The sequence below is a fragment of the Lepidochelys olivacea genome, assembly GCF_965140295.1.
Source record: "Lepidochelys olivacea isolate rLepOli2 genome assembly, chromosome: 1".
Lineage (NCBI taxonomy): Eukaryota > Metazoa > Chordata > Testudines > Cheloniidae > Lepidochelys > Lepidochelys olivacea.
The window spans coordinates 44,206,528-44,228,151 of NC_140411.1; the positions used below are offsets into that span (position 1 = coordinate 44,206,528).

Consider the following 21,624-nt stretch of genomic DNA (forward strand, 5'->3'; position numbering starts at 1 on the left):
TCACCACCATCCACCCGTCTCCAGGAACAATTTTTGTGAACTAAATAACTGAAACGACCATCAACCAGTCTTTTTATCTGGGATTAGTTTATATGCACCAGCTGGCATTATCGTTAGATTCTCTCAAGACGCATTGAAATAGAGAGGCAAATGCTTATGGCAACTCTGGTCCAGGACAAATACAAATTGACTGCTGAAAGGAAATCCTTGGGCTCTATTGCTAGTACAGATATTACTGAACAAAGAATGTCTGTGTTTGAAAGCACATGTCCACCACTTCAGAATTTCAAATCAATTACTGGTCTGTACCCTGGTGGATTAATCAAAATTAGTGGCTCTCATGAACAGCGTTTTTGTTTGTTTGTTTGTTTGTTTTTTTGAGTATTCATTCATCAGTATTAAATTTTGCTTTTTCAGAACTGTTGTACAGTTTGGAGCAATTCTGATTTAATTCTTGTATGGATTCCTTCTACACTGCAAACAATCTCGCTCAGATCTCTCTCAGATTTAGTAGCATAGCATGTCTGTATACGAAAACAATTATAAGCAACAATTATGCATTTCAAAATCAGAACTGTCAGGGGCATTTCACTGCTTTCACATTACAAAGGTAAAGTAGTGCTCCGCTCCACATCACTTAGCTCTCACAGAACCCACCATGGCCAGTGACACCCAAAGTTGCAATGGTTTAACTAAAAGTGTGACTTAAAAAACTGACTTAGTTAAATCAGTGCAAACCTGTGTAGATACTCAACCTGCTATAAACCTGGCTTATTAGTTTAATTTGCACAGGTAAATTTACAGATATAAGCTCAACTATTATAACCAGTTTTAAATCAACAGACGTGTCCACACAGCAGTTTGCACAGGTTTAATTAAGACATTTTAAAAATCAGTTTTACTTAAACTCAACAGTTGCTGGTAGAGAAGGACACACAGTCTTTGGGACATCTTTTAGAGAGAAGAAATCACAAATCCCTAGCCTTTGCCCAACTGTCCAAACTGCCACCTGATTCTTGCTTCTGCATTTGTTAAAAAGAGACTGCGTGCTCCTGTTTGGAGCACCTAAAAGCAGTTTTCCTCACTTTAAAGCTATACCAATCGTGGTAAAAAACAAACAAACGTATTTAGCATAGGGAAAAAAGAATAAAGAAAAATCATACAAAATAAGCGTTAGCAGAATATAAACACAAGCTGACTAATCAGTATGAAAAACATAGCTAATCTGAATGCCTTTGTGACTATTAACTTTTACCGGTAATTGCTCTATTAGGATTGAGGAAACAAGCTCCCTGTTTCAACAATGACATATATGTATTGTGGTTTTTTATTAAAAAAAGAAGAGTGAAAGACTAACATATTTTACCTAAGTTTTAACTCCCCTTTCATTATAATGCTAAGACTTAGAAGGTGGAAATGGACATGTATTTTCTTACTAATATTGTTTTTACTCAGTTGCACAAGTTCACCAATTGTGAGTGCAGAGCAGTGCACTAATGCTGAGCAGAGGAGTTTTTCTTTTTAAAGAAAGCATTGAAACTGTTGTTCTAGAAAAGCCAGACAGAACTGCATGAACTTAGCAACAACAATAACAATATAATAAGGTAGATCAGATTTTAGACCTAAAAACTTTGACAGTGTCCTTTTAGTAATAAAAACCAATATTTTCAAACCTGACTGCTTTTGTCAGGAAACCAAAATCCATATTTCATCACCTAAATAACACTGTGCTGATTTTCAAAAGGTACTCAGCATCTCCAGCTCACACAGAGTTTAGTGAGATTTAAAGGTGCTCCATATTTTTGATAATTAAATTGGTTTTATTTCGGAGCCACACAATGGATTTGTGAGCTTAAATGTAGGGTCCCAGGTTTGAAAATTTTGGTCAGAGTAAATACAACCAAAGATGGCTACTTCAGCATACTTTTGTTTTCAATTTATATTTGAGATATTTTAAAACATTCAGTAAACAAAATATCAAGTACCATTTTAATTCAAGGAGTACTTGTGGCACCTTAGAGACTAACCAATTTATTTGAGCATGAGCCTCAAATAAATTGGTTAGTCTCTAAGGTGCCACAAGTACTCCTTTTCTTTTTGCGAATACAGACTAACACGGCTGTTACTCTGAAACCTGTCATTTTAATTCATGGCTTCCTGTTAAAACTTTTTTAAGCGTGAAAGGCAACCATTTTCAAAGCTGTGTATCTAAAGATAAGCATCTAAATCCATATTAAAACACCAACTTTATGCAGACAACTGACAATGTTGACCAAAACATATTAAAATGAAGTTGAAAACAATTGTTTAAATATTTTGCATTTGTTTAGACAGCACAGATACAACACTAAGTGTTAAATTAGAAAAATTTGTAAGATTTTACAAATTAATAGAGTCAAATTAATCTGATATTAGTTCCTATAAATTTAGGAAGTCGTTTCAGATTTAGTGGTGGAGAAACCTGAAGCCAAAGAACATACCTGAAGTTGCATATCAGCTGCAGCACAAATCTTTTTAGATTCGCAGAGTCGTGACACCATGCTTTTTGGCAGTGACTTGAAGAAAGAAAAAAGCCACAATACATTTAGAATTAAGTAAATTAAGTACATTGTTTGAGAACATTTAATGTACAGTACTTCTGACTGAGGAAGACAAACAGAACATAAAAGTAAAACATATAATGGATTTTTACTGTAATTTTTAAAACAATTATGACTTTTAGAAAACACTTTAGACTGAAAAACTGACAAGGATGAAGATATTCTATTAAATATCAACAAGTACTAATTTGTCAAACAGAAGGTTTGAACATGCAAACACAGAATGGCAGACTACATAATTGGCACTGCTTTTTAACTAGTAACCTGGGATAACCATTTATTGTCTCATAGATGCATATTTATAAAACAATACTTTGCTATCAACATGTACCTATTTAAAATATTATGACTATTATTTCAGACAGTAAAACACAGCTGTTGCAGGCAGTGCCCCAGGGTCATCCAGTCTAATCTTCAGTGGCAGATATTAGAAGTAAAAAAATTCTTTTGATGTTTGAGCATGTCTAGTACAAATCCATATGGGCCTGATCCAATCTCAAATGAAGTCAATAGGAGTCTATTCATTGTCTTCACTGAGTATTGGTTCAGATCCTACTTATTTATCAATATGAAGATGTTTTGCAAAACTGAACAATATTCTTGATATTTTTAATAAAACCTAATCTATGCTTCACATTTACATGACTAAAATTATTTTAAATACTCCACCACATCGCTTGGAAGACTGACTGATTTTCCCAATATTCAGTCTAGTTTTCTCTTTTGATTTTCCATCTAGATTTCTATAAATACATCCAGAGACTATTCTATGCCATATCTTTCAAAATACTGGTAGGTGAATGTCTGGCCCTAAATTTCTTGTCAGTCCACCTTTAGGCAGTTCAATACATCAGTTTTCCCAATAAGCATATTCTTTTTGGATGTATTTTAAAGTATGTTAATCAGGGTTAAAATAACTCAGTTCGTGCCATCATGTTAAATGATATTATGGAATGGTTCTGCACTTTAACGCAGATGTTTGCTATTACACCGAACTCAAAAAGCATACCTGAAGTTTTACAGTGTGTTGACGTGTTTAAGGACTAATACATCCAAGTTTACAGATTCTGATCCCATAGCCATATGTTTAGATTCTGTACAAATGATAGGACTTCAAACCAAATGATGTTGATGTTCATAGAATAAATATACAGAACAATTGCATACCAAATTATATAAAACTGAGAAAAATGTTAGCAATTAACTCAATGGAATCTGGAAGTTAAAAACAGAGAGGAACTCTCAAGTTGCACAGCCGTTTTTTTTTTTTTTTTGCAGCCACTTGTCAGGACCATGTAACATTTTCCCCGCAGTAAATGCACTGTAGTCTGGAGAATGGGGTGCAATAGCACTCGCTATTTTGTCAGTCATAATGTACACAGCTGTTAAATTTAAACCTACAGAATGGGACCAATGGACATTAACTCTGTCCTGCAATACTCTTATTATTTTAATGCTAATTCTTTCCTGAATATAGAAGACCCCTTGTTTAGAAGTATGTAACGATTTTTGGAATAGGAACTTAGCTATATTGCTGGCCTCCAGATCAAGAAAAGGATATTGAGTGTAAAGAGAGAAAAAGGTAGCAAAGGTTAACAGGCTAATAATGGATTACCTCAACTAATCATATACAGAGTGGTCTAATAGCACAATGGGCCAAAGGTTAGAGAAGCAATTTCTCAACAGATTAAATGATTGCTTCTCAACTTGGTTTTACATAATGCACAGGCATTAATTCAAGAATTAAAAGTAGCTGAACCACTATGTAATACTGACCTCAATATAATAATGTTCAACTTCCTAAAGGAGAGGAAGGTACCAAAAAGTGACACAGTGATACTAAAATTTGGACAGGAAGATTTCCATAAAATGAAGAGGGGCTAGCCAAAAAGACCCCAAATTAAAAAGTAAAGGAAGTAAATTGCTTAGATGTGGCATGGATACTACTTAAAACAACAGTATCAGACAGCATGTGTGCTGCTGAATAAAAATGGAACCAGGAAGGCAAAGAGTAGACCATAACTGACTATTTGCACCCGAGATCTCTCAAAATATGGAAATCTGACCTTACTGAAGCCAATAAACAGGAAATAAATAGCGTCAGTCAATATGGAAGAGGGAAATTAGACTGTCTTAGATGGACTTTTAAGAGCAAATAGTTAAAGGTTCGTATATGGGAAGCAAGAAGCCTGTGGGTCTTCTAGATAATCAGGTGTGAAAGCGAGCAATTAAGGATGATAAGGACATTGCTGAGAAATAAAAGGGACTCATATCTTTCAAGGCCAGAACAGACCATTGTGATTATCCATTCTGACCTCCTGCCATAGAACTTCCCCTCCCAAAATTCCTAGAGCATATCTCTCCCAGCATATCTCTCTGCTGGGAGAGCATTCCTCTCCCAGCAGATATCAGGAAAATTAAAGTCACCCATGAGAACCAGGGCGTGCGATCTAGTAGCTTCTGCGAGCTGCCGGAAGAAAGCCTCATCCACCTCATCCCCCTGGTCTGGTGGTCTATAACAGACTCCCACCACTACATCACTCTTGTTGCTCACACTTTTAAACTTACTCCAGAGACACTCAGGTTTTTCTGCAGTTTCGTACCGGAGCTCTGAGCAGTCATACTGCTCCCTTACATACAGTGCTACTCCCCCACCTTTTCTGCCCTGCCTGTCTTTCCTGAACAGTTTATAACCATCCATGACAGTACTCCAGTCATGTGAGTTATCCCACCAAGTCTCTGTTATTCCAATCACGTCATAATTCCTTGACATCACCAGGACCTTCCAGTACAAGATACAGGTCCTATGTACGGGTAGGAAGTTGAGGTTGAGGGAAGAACTTTACTATATCCTTGAGGAACCGTTTTGTAGTTGGATGTGACAGCACTGAGTATCCTTCTACAGGTTGGTGAAAGGCTGTAACAGCCACTAGGTGGACCCTCAGAGAGCTTACAGATAGCCCAGACCGTTTTAGGTAAGTACATCATGTTGAGGACTTTCTACTATGTAATAGAACCTCTTGTATCTCTCTTGAACAGGAGCTTTCTAGCTCTTGGAACCAAGCAGGAGCCATGGCTGGAGGCGGAGAATCCCCAAGTTGGGATGTAGGGTTACGTCCTCCGTTCTGAGAGAGGAGGTGCAGAATGGCAGGGAAAGAGATCGGTGGGTACGTTGCAAGTTGTGATAGCTAAGGATATCAGGTCTGTCTCAGCCAAGTAGGAGCAATCAGAATGACATGAGTCCTCGCCTATGGACTGTACCTCTTTTGGGAAGCCTGATAAATGGAGCCATGATTCTTGTCGCATCACCACCACTGTGAAGATGGACCTAACTGCTGTGTTGGCCACATTGAGGGCAGATTACAATGATGTCTCTGCCACTAATTGGCCCTCCTGGATAATGGCCTTGAATGAGTCACGATGTGCTTCTGGAATCTTTTCAATAAACTCATTCAGCTTAAAGTAATTTATGTAATCGTATTTTGCCCTGAGCTCCAGGTAGCTGGCAATACGAAATTGTAGAGTGGTCGAGGACACTCTTTTTCTACCGAACAGATGCTTTTCTACCGAACAGATCAAGGTGCTTCCAGTCCCTGTCATAGGGAGAAGCCCTTGACTGGCGTTGTCAGCCGTGGGAGCTGACAGCATCCACCACAATGGAGTTGGGTGGCAGGTGGGAGAACAGGAATTCAAATTCCTTGGTGGAAAAGTAGTATTTTTTGTCTGCTCATTTGCAGGTAAGAACCACCGTTTGCCACATAGTCTTTGCTGGGTCTAAGATGGTCTCGTTACTTGGAAGGGCAATTTTGAGGCGGCAGAAGAATGGAGGATATCAAGGAGTTGATGGTGGGTATCCTTGACTTTCTCCAATGGAATCTAGACAGCATCTGCCACCGTCTTTCACATTCCTGGAAGAGACAAAAGTCATCCACCAAAGATGGTAGAGAAGGCATGATGGCTACATCTAGAGAGGAGGAGGATATTGTTCTTGGAGTCATTCCCTGCGGAGTACCGGATCCCTGTTCCTCTAAGTCTCAAGGCAATTCCAAAGCCCTGGATAGTGCAGCCAAGGGAGTGTGCCTCGTGAGTTCTCGAGTGAGGCTCGGAGCTCTAGAGGCAGGTTGGCAGTGTGCCGCCCATTGGTCCCAATATGGCCATTAGGGTGGTGGTGGCACAGAGCCCGGTGGTGCCCATAGGTGGCCATACCACGATGGTGGTAGTGGGGCCATCTGTGGGTAAATTCTTAGACTCTGTTGGTAGTGAGCACCATATGGAGCTTGGGAGGAGTACTGTGAAATTACCTCCTCAGACTCGCTGTCTGAACCCTTGCTAGAGACAGGAGTCAATGGCATGGTAGTAGGGATACTTCCCATGCTTGGTAGAGGCTCGGCGCAGAGGTCTAGGTACCAAGAGGAGGAGATTCTGGGGCATGCGGAAGTCTCTTGAATGGTGGCACTCCGCCTGTACCGATTGTCCCAGCATTGGTGGTGGTGCCGGGGGGTACAGGGATCTCGTCCCCACCAGTCGCTCCTGTTCTGGGCGAGCAATCCCCGGCGGTACCAATGTGGGCTCTCATACCGGGAGCGTCTTTTTAGAGGAGTTTTTATTCTGACCTTTGGTGCCAATAACTTGGTGCCCGTGCCCATGCCCATCGGCCTGTCAGCAGTACCATTTACTGTTGGTTTCCATGAGCGCCGGACTGAGATGGCTTCAGTGCCACTGGTGCTGAAGATACTGAGCAAGATGATAATCGCTTGCGGCTATCTTGGGGCTCACTATGGGGGCTTCCCGCTATCTTCTTGGATGATTTGTGAGAGGGATCGGTAGCCTGCTTTTTGGACCTGCAGCCCTTAGATGTAGAAGGCTGTGGGGAAGACTCACATCTACCGTGCAACTGGGATCGGCGAGCTGCCTCCATGAAGATAATCTTCTGGAGGAGCTCTTTGTCTTTGTGGGATCTTGGCCAGAGTTGTTGGCAAAGACCATGCTTCTGTTGTATGTGGCCTTCCCCGAGGCAGCGAATGCAGTGAGAGTGCTTACCAGAGATCAGGATTGGCTCTTTACAAGTGAGGCACTTCTTGAAGCCCAGGAAACCCAGCATAAGCCATTGGGGGGAAGGGTCCCCGGCGAGAGAAAAGACAGGACGAGAAAATAAAGTCCTTTTTTTAATTTTAGGATAAAATAAATTAAGGGCAAAAACTACAACTAGGAGACTAACTGAAGATAGGTGTGTAGATTAAGATGACAGTCTTAACAGACTGCTAATGGTTCCGTCTCTAGCCAGGGGTGGCTGAGAAGGAACTGAGGCGGGTCAGCCTGCGTGCACTGGCTAGTCTTGTAGTGTAGCACGAGGAGAGACAACATATGTGCGGGCCCAACAGACACTGCTACCATACGGACGCTAGTCAAAGAAGGTGGCATAGTTCAGATGGTCTGAACAGGGGAGAAGGAGGGAATCACCCTGAGACTGTAGTCCTAGAGCTCCTTGAGACAGTGTATGTTGCATTTTTTTGTTTGCTTGGGAGGTGAACAGATCCCAGGTGGGGGTCCCCCACTGAGCAGAGATGTTGTTCACTACTGAATCATGCAACACCCACTCGTGATCAATGGCAAAAGGCCTGCTGAGGTATCTGCCACGACATTCTGACTTCCTGGCAAGTAAGCTGCCAACAGGATGATTCGATTCCTGATACAGCAATTCCATGGGGCAACTATTTCTATACACAGGGGCTGGATCTTGCCCCTCCCTGTTTGTTGATGTGAAAAACAGTTGTCATGTTGTCTGACATTATGAGGACATGATAGAACTGGATAAATTGCAGGAAAGCCTTGCCAAAGTTCCAGAAGATAGATGTGCATCGTGGCCTCTTGGGGCGCGAGGGTGCCCCATGCTATATGGTTGTTCTTGTGGGCTCCTCAGCCTAAGAAGGAGATATCTGATGATTGTTTTGTCTGGTGAGTGAAATAGGAAGGGAATGGGCACACATACTTGATGGGGATCCATCCACCACATTAGAGATAATGTTACTGTGGAAGGAATGGTTACTATCGTATTCATGCTGTGTTTGGTTGTGGAATACACCATTTGGAGCCATGCCAATAGGCAATGCAGATGGAGTCTGGAGAATGGGATAACGTAAGTGCAGGAAGCCATGTGCCCCAGACTTAAAGATAAATTCTAACTAGAGTTCAAGGACTGTGCATAACCTGGTCTATCAGGTCATTCATGAAACAAAACCTGTCCCTTGGTAGATAAACACTTGCCATGACTGAGTCCAAGGTTGCCTCTTTAAAAGCTATGGTCTGTGTTGGAGTGAGGATAGACTTTTCCAAGTTTACACTGACTCCTAGAGAGGACAGGAGTTAAAGCATTAATGAGATTGACATATAGGCTTGACCTGTGGTGGCTACCAGAAGCCCATCATCAAGGTAAGGGAAGATGGTGAAGCCATTCCATCTGAAATGAGCTTCCATCACCAGGAAGACTTTAGTAAAGAGGGAGACTTAGAGGGTGACCTGCTTATGCGCTTATGAGAACCTTCCCTGCCTTCTCCCTGAGACCCTAACTGAGTGTCTATAGGAAAGAATTCCCTTGCACCAGAGTCTGACTTCGCGACAGGAGACACACTCCATGTTGATTCAGGTCAATGTACAGGCCCCACAGTCTGGGTCAGACTGCAGCCGCATGGCTTTCTCCATAAGGTACTTTCTAAGCTAGAATTCCCGTGCCTCACCGGTACAGCTAAGGAAAGAGTGGCAGATTTTTCACTTAGTCACGAGGTGTGCTTCCCTCAGGCAACACAGGCAGTGTTTATGGTCTTCGTTGACCGAGAAATAATAAGGGCAGGACACAAATTTTTGAAGCCCAGAATTCTGGGCATAGTCCAATACTCATAGCTGGATAAGGGGGAGATGGGGAAATCTATCTAACTAGAAAAACCTATATACAAAGGCAGTAAGGCCAATTCTGAAATATTTACAGATCAAAGAATATCTATGAGGAAGCAACAGCGCCATACACTGGAGGTTCTGACCCAGGCCATGTGGTGATAAGAAGGAACTGGAGAGGTGGTTGGTCCACTCCGCCCTTTATGTTCTTGGTTTGAGGCATAAAGAGAGTTATGGCACATACCAAACCAATGGATGCTGCTTGCAAGAATTCTCTGACTCTGGATGCATGCAGACCCACAGTGGAAAACACACAGGGACCAGCACTCGAAGAACTATTACTTTGGGGCTGGCTAGCTTTTTGGACTCAGTTTTGCTAGTTTTGCCAGTGAAAATTGGAAGTTCCTTTAAACCCATCAGTGCTCACTTGTGAACAAATCCAAAACCATAGACGATAAAGGGAGTCTTTTCATGACTTCAGTGGATTTGGAATCAGGCCTTTATCCAGCTGCACACATGTATATAATACTTATGTATCTTTAAGAGTGTTCCTATAGAATAATTTTCCGCTGTATATATTCATTAATTTCAAATGTTCATATGTTTTAAAAATCAAAACCAACTGCTTTCCATAAAACAAGCCAGAAACCAATCCTCAACAAAGACTGCAAGCCCAGGACTGTATCCTACTACAACTGACTTTATAGGGAGCAGCAGGCCACAGTCAGAGTCCCTTTATTCATAAGAGTGAAATTAATGAGATGCCTAGTTTGCGTAAGAAACAGAATTTGGTGCTAATACCTATGCCAAGTTTCACACTTCAGCTATTTGTGCCATAGCCATTTTTTTCAAGAGTGTGGTTAGAATAATTTTCATAATGGATGCAGTGGATTTTGTTTTCATGCTCACAACACGCAAACAGCTGAAGAGAATTTTACTCAAATTTTCCACACAAAAAATCACCTCCAGGCAGAGACCAAGCATGGAAAATTGAAGCCCCAAAGGTCAATTTTCTGTAAAGTTATAAGTGTGTGAAACCAGGGGTTTATTACAGAATCTACTTAGCAACCTTAAATAAAGCAGTTGCTGCTGATGACTACTATAATAATAAACAGGCATTTTTCCTAATTTCTACCATTTATTCATATGTAAATCCGAGACACTGAAATCTTTTACATCAGCTTTCTAAATGTCTCAAGACTGACAAAGAAAGGAAAAGCAGATTTATCTTGATTCTACATAGTGGTTTATAAATATTATCTAAATTTTAAAAATTAACAATAAAAAACAGGTTTCAGAGTAACAGCCGTGTTAGTCTGTATTCGCAAAAAGAAAAGGAGTACTTGTGGCACCTTAGAGACTAACCTATTTATTTGAGCATAAGCTTTCGTGAGCTACAGCTCACCTCATCGGATGAAGTGATCTGTAGCTCACTTCACTTCATCGGATGAAGTGAGCTGTAGCTCACGAAAGCTTATGCTCAAACAAATTGGTTAGTCTCTAAGGTGCCACAAGTACTCTTTTTCTTTTTGCAATAAAAAACAGCAGTTCAAAACCTCGCGTGCCATACAGTACCTCCAGGCTCCATTCCTAATCTTACAGCCTAATCCGGTCTTGTCTCCTTGCAAAACTGAATTTCTACATTAACATTCACTCAGTTCCATTGCTCCCTGGCACACAATAATTCTGTGCCGTTGCAACAAAACATGGTTTAGATTTAAACCATTTTGAAGACACAAAGCAGTAAATGATGTTCCACAAATCTCTTTCAGATGTTTTTCCCTGAAGATCAAATCTGCTCAGGCTCTGAATCCATATGCAATCAGATCACTTCAGAATACTTAAGCAACACTACACTTAAACTTCCCAGAGAATGCTAGAAAGTAATCAGTTTTCAATATTTATTTCAACGACATGTTATATGGGTTAAAACCTACCAAATGATGAACACTCTGGTGCTGAGCACCCTTAACTCCTACTAACTTCAACAGGACTTGTTGGTGCGCAACACCTTACAGGATTGACTCTCTCATATGAAACCTGATATTTACCACTTTGTTAAGGCATGTAATACTATTGAGTGCTATGGGAACCTCCAGTAAACAGCATTAGACAGTGCAGTTCCCAAGGCAAAAACGGAGAGAGAGCTAGTCTCACCAATAATTTCAATTTTAATAGCTACTATACAAGCTATTTTATCTAACCACACAAAGTTACTGTAGAAGCAGACAGCAAAATATTTCCAATTACTCTCATACTACTGAAATATAATCCTGAATGTTTATGACTTTATAGATGTCTGTTGAAAGTTTCTCATGTTATGTAATACTCTCCTGCTTTGAGGAATTAATTGCAGATCACCACTGTGGATGCAACACACTGCAATGCTTGAGTACACTGGAGCTTGGCTAATAAAGCATCTGAAACAGATTTCTGTTATATCGTTCACTTGCTTAGTATCTCTGAAAGGGCTTAACAAATATAAACTGTGTTTTGTTACCATGCACGAACAGCTAGCCAGCTATGGTAACTCTGTCCCACCCAGTGCTTTCTTCTAATTTCCTCTGTTCATGGTGAAGGGATCCTTGCCCGAGCCTGATACAGAATCACTTTATGTAAAAAAAACAAAAACAAAAACAAACCAAAAAAAAACCAAACCAACATCTGAGTGAGCTTTAACGCAGGAATCCAAAACTGATGAGGGATGAGATTCTGTAGGCATGCTGTAATGTGAAAATGTTATGTGTGGTAACATAGTGAAAACATGTATTCATCAATATAAATGTGCCAAAACTTTTGTACTGTTTGGATTGTACCTATCCTGATTCATAAATCTCTAAGGAAGAATGAAATAGGAGTAAATTCAACAAGTTTATTTTGAACCGAATGAGTACTCCTAATTTTGCACTTAGTTACCAAGGTTGACAACTAAATCTTTGCTGTTGGAAAAATTATTAAAAGACTGTTAATAAGGAGTTAACATATTACACAGGTAGGCTTGTTGCACTAACATTTTACCTTAAAAACATTTAGGGACTGATCCAAAGTCCACTCTTTCCACGGACTTCAATGGATTTTGGATCAGACTGTTAAGAAGGTACTTGTCTTGTGTGATCTGGCAGATTTTCAAATGCCTCATGAGGTGAGAGCTTTTCACCCACTGAAGTCTGTGGAACTGAAGAGCCTGCTTTAGTTGATACACAGAATACGTACTAATTTAAGAGATGCAATGTTTCAAGATCAATTATTGTAATTAGGGTAACTTTCAAGTGGAAATGCATTCATGTAGTGGGCTTACTAAGCAAGTCATTAGATACTGAATTGAACGGACCTTACTATATGGTTTGGTTTGGTCAACAGAATAATTATTCCTAATAAATCCCTAAAATGACCCCCTTCTACTACTACTAATTTTTACCATGAAACTGAGTGTACTTTTCTTATACTACCATTCTGTAGGTCACATACCCAAGTTTTCCAACATTATCCAAAGTATCTAGTCTAAAGTAAAAGAGGCAAAATGACCAGAAACAAACATATAAAATGTTATGTTCTCAAAACATAAATGCAAAGATAAAACACTCCAAGGTATAGTACTTTTCCATGGAACTGCTGGTTCCATACACTACGGCCCCGGTAAAAAGAATTACATTAAAGATTTAGGCAAAATGAAGACAATTCCCAGAACAACAGCGAAATTATTAAGGGACTTAATTAGAGACAAGACTAAAAGAACTGTATACATACAGATTATTATTATTACTATTATTTGTATTTCCGCGGCTCCTCGAAGCCCCAACCCAGCATAAGGGCCCCACTATATTAGGCACTGTACATTGAAATTAACAACAAAAACAAAAAATATTCCTGCCCCAGAGAGTTCACAGTCAAGTAATATTACAAGACGCAACAGAAGGAAGAAACGGGTAAAAGAGGTGGGGAAGCGGGGAGGGAGGGAGAGAGATGAGGACAAGATGACAACAAAATGAGGAAGCTTTGCATATAAACTGGTAGTCTCATCTTGCCATCAGCCTAGCCACTCTCAGATGGCAGGATTTTACAGGTAAATCTTAAGAAGGAATGTGCAAGAGGACAGGGATTTTATGGACTTTAGCAGAGTTTTTCCCTCAAGTATGGGGACAGGTGGGAGAAAGCGCAAAGGTGCCCGAGTCAGAAGTGAAGGCTGAGAACACTGAGTAAGGGCCAGATTTTCAGATAAGTCTCAACTAAGCCTCAATTTTGGCAGGAACAATGTTGCACCTGCTGTGTACTGCATATGCAAATACCATAGTTACATGACTAGCTACCAGTTTGTGGGTGCAGACAGTCAGACAGCTACTATAATTTGTGTCTGCAGGAGCAACTGCAAAAACGGAACTTGCTTCTAAAAATCTGAACCCAGGGAAAATCTGAGCACCGTCTGTAAGCCCTTGTAAAGTATAAACACAAAAGAAGGAAGGAATTGGATAGAGTGGTACAAGGCCAGCCAGGATTACTGGGATATAACTAAGAAAAGGCACACTTAAGTTACGTTTCCGGGCGGGGGGTTGGAGGGGGTCGTCTCTTATGTGAAGCAGTGCAACCTCAATAACTTGAAGTGTTTAAAACTAGTTAAAGCACTATAGTACCCTATGGGAACAATCCTGCTCTGGAAGCAGAAATGCCCCATACTGTTGATCCCCCATTATTTTCCACGATTTTATGACAATATGATTTAACACTGTATAAAGTCTGAGCAAAAATAACATTAAAGACACTGAATTTCTAACTTTGGTATTAATATTACATGCTGTTTTTCACTTTGTTTGGTTCACAGAGTAGCTTACTTATTGTACTTTTATACATGGTGTGCTTCTTAATCTGGGGAAGGTAAACAATTCTTTTCTCAACCATTAGATATAAATTAAAATATAATATAAGGTTAATGTTACCTAGAATTTATTGTTGTCTTAATACTTCTTTATAAATGACAACTGAAAAAGTTAATTCATTTAACAAATGTGCTTATAATATTTTAAATAGTCTGTATGTTCATTTTTCCTACCTGGCCAGTCTGATAATGCCTTGCAAACTGATTAACCACTCGATAGTCACTTGCAAAATACTCCATCAGGATAGAGGGAACTTCAGCAAAATCAGTAGGACATCTGGTCCCTTGGAGAGTAAAAGATTGAGAATATGAGTATACAGCTATTTACATTAGCAGACATAATTCTATCTTTCCAAGAGCTCGTTAGCATTTAATTTTGGACTTCTAGTGAACTGTACTATTCTTTCATTCCTTAAATCAATATTTTATTTCTATACCATTACTGTACATATTGGCAGAAAAACTCAATTATTATCCTACACATTTGACTATAAATCACAAAGTAAAAAAAATCTGAACAGCTGGGTGAGGCACTTTATAAAAATGTGGACCACACCTTGCTAACGGAAACCAAACTGCAGCCAATCTGGCCCTACATAAAACACCAAATCTTCTGAATTGTCCTAAACCTAAATCCAGTCACAATGTAAATCAAACTCTGCATTAATCCCACTCACAATCATTGTTCTTATCTCCCCATCTGTTTGCTGAGCTCACGTATCTTTATTTTATATTAGCCTTTCTTTACATTGCAATCATCAGGTGAAAGCATTTTTGCAGGTTTAAAACATGTTCTAAATAAATTTGAGGAAGTAATTATTTGCAGTCACACAATGGTGTTTTAAAAAGCACAACCCCCAAATCCTCTCCCTCTTTCCCTGATCACCTTCACTCTAGCTCTGTGTTATCAGCACTGTACAGCAACACTGAAAGGTACTAGAAGAAATGAGACATCACTGAACCAAAGCTATATATATATATATATATATATATAGCTGCAACATAAATGTGAGTCAGGAATAGCAAGTGCTCAGTTATTTTATTTCCTTCCTGACCCCAATGTTAAGCTATCTCCTTCCCTGAAAAAAAAACCTCTTTAAGCAAATATCAATTCCAACCTCAAACTTCACTGTGTGTGTATTAGGGCATGTCTACATTGCAGTAAAAAACCATGGAGCTGAGTCACAGGGCTCAGGTCAGCTTGTGGGGCTTGGTCTGTGGGGCTAAAAAGTGCAGTGCAGATATTCGGGCTCAGGCTGGAGCCCAGGCTCTGGAACGTGGCTAGGGAAGGAGGTCTCAGAGCCTGGGCTCGAGACCGAGTGGGAACATCTACACTGCAAGTTTTAGCCCCACAAGCTCAAGTCAGCTGACACAGCCACGTAAAAGAACTTTCTGGACTGTTTGCAAATATTAAATGCAGCATATAATGTGCCAACCAGCTTGGACAAAACCAGGACTCTGACCTGTTTGCCAAAGATAAGAGCAGGGCAACACAGCTTGTCAGCTGCCATCCACTACACTGATGCTGAGTGCCATGGTTTGAAAATGACTGACAATGAAAAAGGAGCTCTCTTTTTTTCTCATGTGCACTATCCCCTTTTGTGTATGTCTGCTGATATGTGACTTGGTAGGCTGTGCGTTCATTCACGTTCATTTGTTTGTGATAAGAGGACCCACTAAATTCATGTTGATAAATTACCAATTTGTTTTGTTTACCAACTAACAAAATGTACAGCCTGGTTTTGGAATTTCCATATTGCAAGTGCGTTCTTTTTTTTTTTAAAATCCCTTTTGATGCTAGTTTTTTTTCACAATAAGTTTTCTAAATCATTTACAACCCAGGATCATCCTACTTTTATGTTGGGTGCAAGCTGAGCTCAATTTACTTTCAATCAACCAATTAGTCTATTAGTACAAACAGAACTGGTTGAGAGGGGAGCTTGCAGAGCACTGGGCAACACCACTAGAAAGCATCAAAGAGTTTGTTGGATTCCTTAGCAGGAAAGGGGACCAATTTCACTTTTTGTATTTGGGAATCTGAAAATCAAACTAATATTGGGAGGCTGGAGGGATTCTCACGGCATCCCAGAGTAAGCAGGACTTACAACAAACTGATATGGAAAAGGAAAAGGAAAATTTGAGATCAAGGATTACTCTAAATTTCTGTCCTTCAGAGCATTGTTAAGCTTTGAATTAAGGAAAGTGATAGCTGAATCAGAAAAATAGAACAGTCCTTGTCTTAACTTTCAAGGAAAAGCTCCTTTCATCCTTGTTCATAGTTAAGGGGGGAGTAAAGTGAGATCGTCCAACAGCTGCATTTTTCCCCATCATCTTCAAAGGGTACATCATGACTATCCTCCCTCTGGGCTAAAGCTTGATACATGTCCCTTTGAAGCCAGTCAACATCACTCTACGCATTAGTCACTGTGGTCTCTAGAGACAAACAAGAGGTGTTCTCCCCCTACCCATGATCCCATCCCAAGGACTCGTTTCAGAGTAGCAGCCGTGTTAGTCTGTATTCGCAAAAAGAAAAGGAGTACAAGTGGCACCTTAGAGACAAACCAATTTATTTGAGCATAAGCTTTCGTGAGCTACAGCTCACTTCATCGGATGCATTCAGTGGAAAATACAGTGAGGAGATTTATATACACACAGAACATGAAAAAATGGGTGTTCTCATACATACTGTAAGGAGAGTGATCACTTAAGATGAGCTATTACCAGCAGGAGAGCGGGGCGGGGGGGTGTGGGGAGAGGGAAGAAAACCTTTTGTAGTGATAATCAAGGTGGGCCATTTCCAGCAGTTAACAGGAACATCTGAGGAACAGTTGGGGCTCGGGGGGGAGGGCGGGGGGGAGGGAATAAACATGGGGAAATAGTTTTACTTTGTGTAATGACCCATCCACTCCCAGTCTCTATTCAAGCCTAAATTAATTGTATCCAGTTTGCAAATTAATTCTAATTCAAAAGTCACTCGTTGGAGTATGTTTTTGAAGTCTTTTTGTTGTAATATTGCGACCTTTAGATCTGTAATCGAGTGACCAGAGAGATTGAAGTGTTCTCCGACTGGTTTATGAATGTTATAATTCTTGAACAACGCTTCCTCAGCTCTCGTCCCCTAATGCCCCTACTCTACTTGCGCTATATACATCTTCATCATCTGGACCCATGGAAAAGAAGCCCTTGAGGAATTCCATCATGATTATCAACAATTTCCATCCCACCATCAACCTCAGCCTGGACCAGTCTACACAAGAGATCCACTTCCTGGACACTACGATGGTCACATAAACACCACCCTACACCAGAAACCTACTGACTGCTATTCCTACCTACATGCCTCCAGCTTTCATCCTGACCACACCATACGATCCATTGTCTACAGCCAACCTCTACGATACAACCACATTTGCTCCAACCCCTCTGACAGAGATAAACACCTACAAGATCTCTATCAAGCATTCTTACAACTACAATACCCACCTGCTGAAGTGAAGAAACAAACTGACAGAGCCAGAAGAGTACCCAGAAGTCACCTACTACAGGACAGGCCCAACAAAGAAAATAACAGAATGCCACTAGCCATCACCTTCAGCCCCCAACGCATCATCAAGAATCCAGAACCTATCCTGAAGGACGACCCATCACTCTCACAAATCTTGGGAGACTGGCCAGTCCTTGCCTACAGACAGCCCCCCAACCTGAAGCAAAATATTCACCAGCAACCACACACCACACAACAGAACTACTAACCCAGGAACCTATCCTTGCAACAAAGCCCGTTGCCAACTGTGCCCACATATCTATTCAGGGGACACCATCACAGGGCCTAATCACATCAGCCACACTATCAGAGGCTCGTTCACCTGCACATCTACCAATGTGTATATGCCATCATGTGCCAGCAATGCCCCTCTGCCATGTACATTGGTCAAACTGGACAGTCTCTGCATAAAAGAATAAATGGACACAAATCAGATGTCAAGAATTATAACATTCATAAAGAGTCGGAGAACACTTCAATCTCTCTGGTCACTCAGTTACAGACCTAAAGGTCGCAATATTACAACAAAAAGACTTCAAAAACAGACTCCAAGGAGAGACTGCTGAATTGGAATTAATTTGCAAATTGGATACAATTAACTTAGGCTTGAATAGAGACTGGGAGTGGATGGGTCATTACACAAAGTAAAACTATTTCCCCATGTTTATCCCCACCCCCACCGTTCCTCAGACGTTCCTGTTAACTGCTGGAAATGGCCCACCTTGATAATCACTACAAAAGGTTTTCTCCCCCCAGCCCCGCTGGTAATAGCTCACCTTAAGTGATCTCTCTCCTTACAGTGTGTATGATAACACCCATTTTTTCATGTTCTGTGTGTATATAAATCTCCTCACTGTATTTTCCATTGAATGCATCCGATGAAGTTAGCTGTAGCTCACGAAAGCTTATGCTCAAATAAATTGGTTCATCTCTAAGGTGCCACAAGCACTTCTTTTCTTTTATCCCAAGGACTGAGCATGCTGCTTTTCAATCTCCAATCTTTCCAGCCAAGCAGCCAGGCATCTGAATTGTGATACTTTGCATGATGCTGCATTATACTTTTGAAGTGCACCCTGGAAGTAAGTTATACTTTTCCTGTGTGCTAACAGAGTCAAGACAGTAAATTGGTGAATAGAGATCATAAAAAGAAAAGGAGTACTTGTGGCACCTTAGAGACTAACAAATTTATTTGAACATAAGCTTTCGTGAGCTAAGCTCACTTCATCGAATGTAGCTCACGAAAGCTTATGCTCAAATAAATTTGTTAGTCTCTAAGGTACCACAAGTACTCCTTTTCTTTTTGCGAATACAGACTAACACGGCTGCTACTCTGAAAAGAGATCATAAATTGAATCAACAGGTGGGAAGGGTTAATTGGAAATGTGACTTCACAGGCTTGTCACTGAAACCTGCACTATGATATAAAGATCTGTAATACCCTAATAAAATTATATAATATTTTGGAAGATTAAGAAATAGATAAACCCTGCAGATGGACATACTCCATAGCTGCACACTTAATTTTAAAATGCAATTTGAAGAACGAAGCTAAACTAAACTAAACTACCTACCTACCGGTTTACCAGATTCAAGACACTACAGTTATTTAAATACATACTCCCTACTTCAGGAAATTAACAAGTGCAAATTATTCATTCAAACATTTAAAAATAACAAAAATCACTATTCCTGATGTCTTACCAGTGACATGTTGGTACCGAGTTCGTCCCAGCATGGAATGCACTGCATGTCCCATTTCATGGAATAGATTCTCCATCATGCCAGGGGTTAGTAAAGTGGGTGAACTCCTAGTCGAATGGGGCAGACTCAGCATAAGAACAACAACAGGGAGCTGGTATTCTCCATCTTCCCTTAACCTGCCTCCACGAATTGTAAAGTGACAGTCCTTTGAAGATAAAATAACCAATCAGAAAAAGCCAGGCTATATAGATACTGTTGTCATATTAACAGTATTAAATAAATGCTGAATGTCTTAACATTAAGAGTCCTATTCTGCTCTCAGTTACACCAATGCAATCCCATTAACTTCAATAGAGTTGCTGCAATGTAACATAGCAGAATTTGAGCCAGTCTTCATTATATTTTCCCATCTCTGTTTACTATTTTTTTACTTGAGATTATAATAATGTAAAAAGATTAGTTTATTTCATAAAGATAAAAACAAAATATTGCAATAGCTTTAACATCTTGAACAAAATTTTATTTTCTAAAAGTGGCATGTTTAAGTTTAAGCCATCTAAGGAGTAAATATCCAAAAGGCTAAAATTCCCATCAAGATTTAGTTTGTCACATCAGAACTTCGCTGACCTATAAATACTATATATCATATACAGTCTCTCCCCATTAATTGGGGGAGTTTGTGAGGAGACATCATTCTTTTATAAAATATATTGCAGAACATGTTACAACGTGTTAGCAAAAATAATTAAAACCAAACCACACTTGACAAAATAAGTAATAACGCTGTTTCACAGTGTGTGTGTTTGCTTACTCACAAATTCATAAAATTCAGTCATTTGCGAAACATTTCTCAGTCATTAATGCCAATTAATGAGGTTCTATTGTATTCTGTTTTGTAGTTTATACGCTGGCACCACGGTGGTAGTCAGCATGTCTAAAAATTGTAGACAGCTTCACCTATTTAACATGAGGTTTGAGAAATGATCTAGGTGACATTCTGGACTTTTGCCTTGGTACAGAGAGTATTTGATTTCAAATATTGGTTGTTCATAAGCAGCAGGTAGATAATAAGAAAGCACTAACTCTCAAAACATTGCTTATTTTAGGGTTTTCATAGTGCCTGTCAGTGTAGTATCTGATGGTTCAACATACATGGGGCTTATTAAAAGGAAGTTATTGGCAAAAATAAAAAATTTACAGGAAGTTGAACAATCAGTGTAATTATATATACTTTGGAATTAAGTATTCCTAGAATCTAAATAAATTATAGATTTTTCTAGAATTATATTTGGCCTTAGAGGTGGTCTTCTTGTGTGTGAATTTGTTTGTTAGTTAGTTTAAGTCCAAATGTATGTTACTGGACAAACATTAATAGTAAATGACCATAATACTGTAGTCCTTACTCAAGCAAAACCACCAGTGAAGTAAGCCCATAGTTGTTACCTGATGTGGTTTGTCTGCTCTTTGGAAGAAGTCACAGTAGATGTACCCCAGTAAACCCTCATTTTCATGGACAACTGCCTGGAAAAGATATAAAGATATAATTTCCGAAGTGCAACTTCTGCAGAGCTGGGTAAGGTGAGAAAGTATCACTCAGATATATTCAATAGAAAAGGTTTACACCGCATATATTTTGCGGCACATTATAATTTCACATAAAACATAATATAGGAACAATTTATTCTACTGCAGTTGAAATATTTATGTACAAATATTTCAAAGCTTGTCCTTCAAACTACACCAATTTCTGCCGTTTATACAAACTGATTACTCTAACACACCAGAATAAAAATAACCACCCCACCTTTTACGATCAGATGGCAAGTCAACTACTTCAGGGCTGCAGAATATAAGTTAAGTACAGCAGGAGTTGATTTACCAAGGAGACAGATATGAGAGGGTAGCCAGAACTGGCAGATTGACCACTGAGGATCTGAGGAGCAGCAGTCCTCACTGGAGGCTGGGCTTGGAAGTGGGAGGGACGGAGGGAAGGAGGATGCCCACTGGAGAATACCGGGAGG

The 21,624-nt window shown here is 39.9% G+C and overlaps 1 protein-coding gene across 2 annotated transcripts in view; it reads right to left on the reverse strand.

The window, feature by feature from the left end:
- Positions 1 to 21,624, reverse strand: part of MIPEP (mitochondrial intermediate peptidase) — a 134,479-nt gene that overhangs the window by 70,355 nt on the left and 42,500 nt on the right. The window contains exons 12-15 of one of the 2 annotated variants that reach the window (XM_084624661.1): positions 21,047 to 21,124; positions 19,604 to 19,808; positions 14,533 to 14,642; positions 2,481 to 2,555 (exon numbers count right to left, since the gene is read on the reverse strand). In XM_084624661.1, coding sequence (XP_084480787.1) covers positions 2,481 to 2,555; positions 14,533 to 14,642; positions 19,604 to 19,808; positions 21,047 to 21,124 — 468 coding nt within the window. The remainder of the gene's footprint in view (positions 1 to 2,480; positions 2,556 to 14,532; positions 14,643 to 19,603; positions 19,809 to 21,046; positions 21,125 to 21,624) is intronic. The other variant, XM_084624662.1, reaches the window with a different exon arrangement.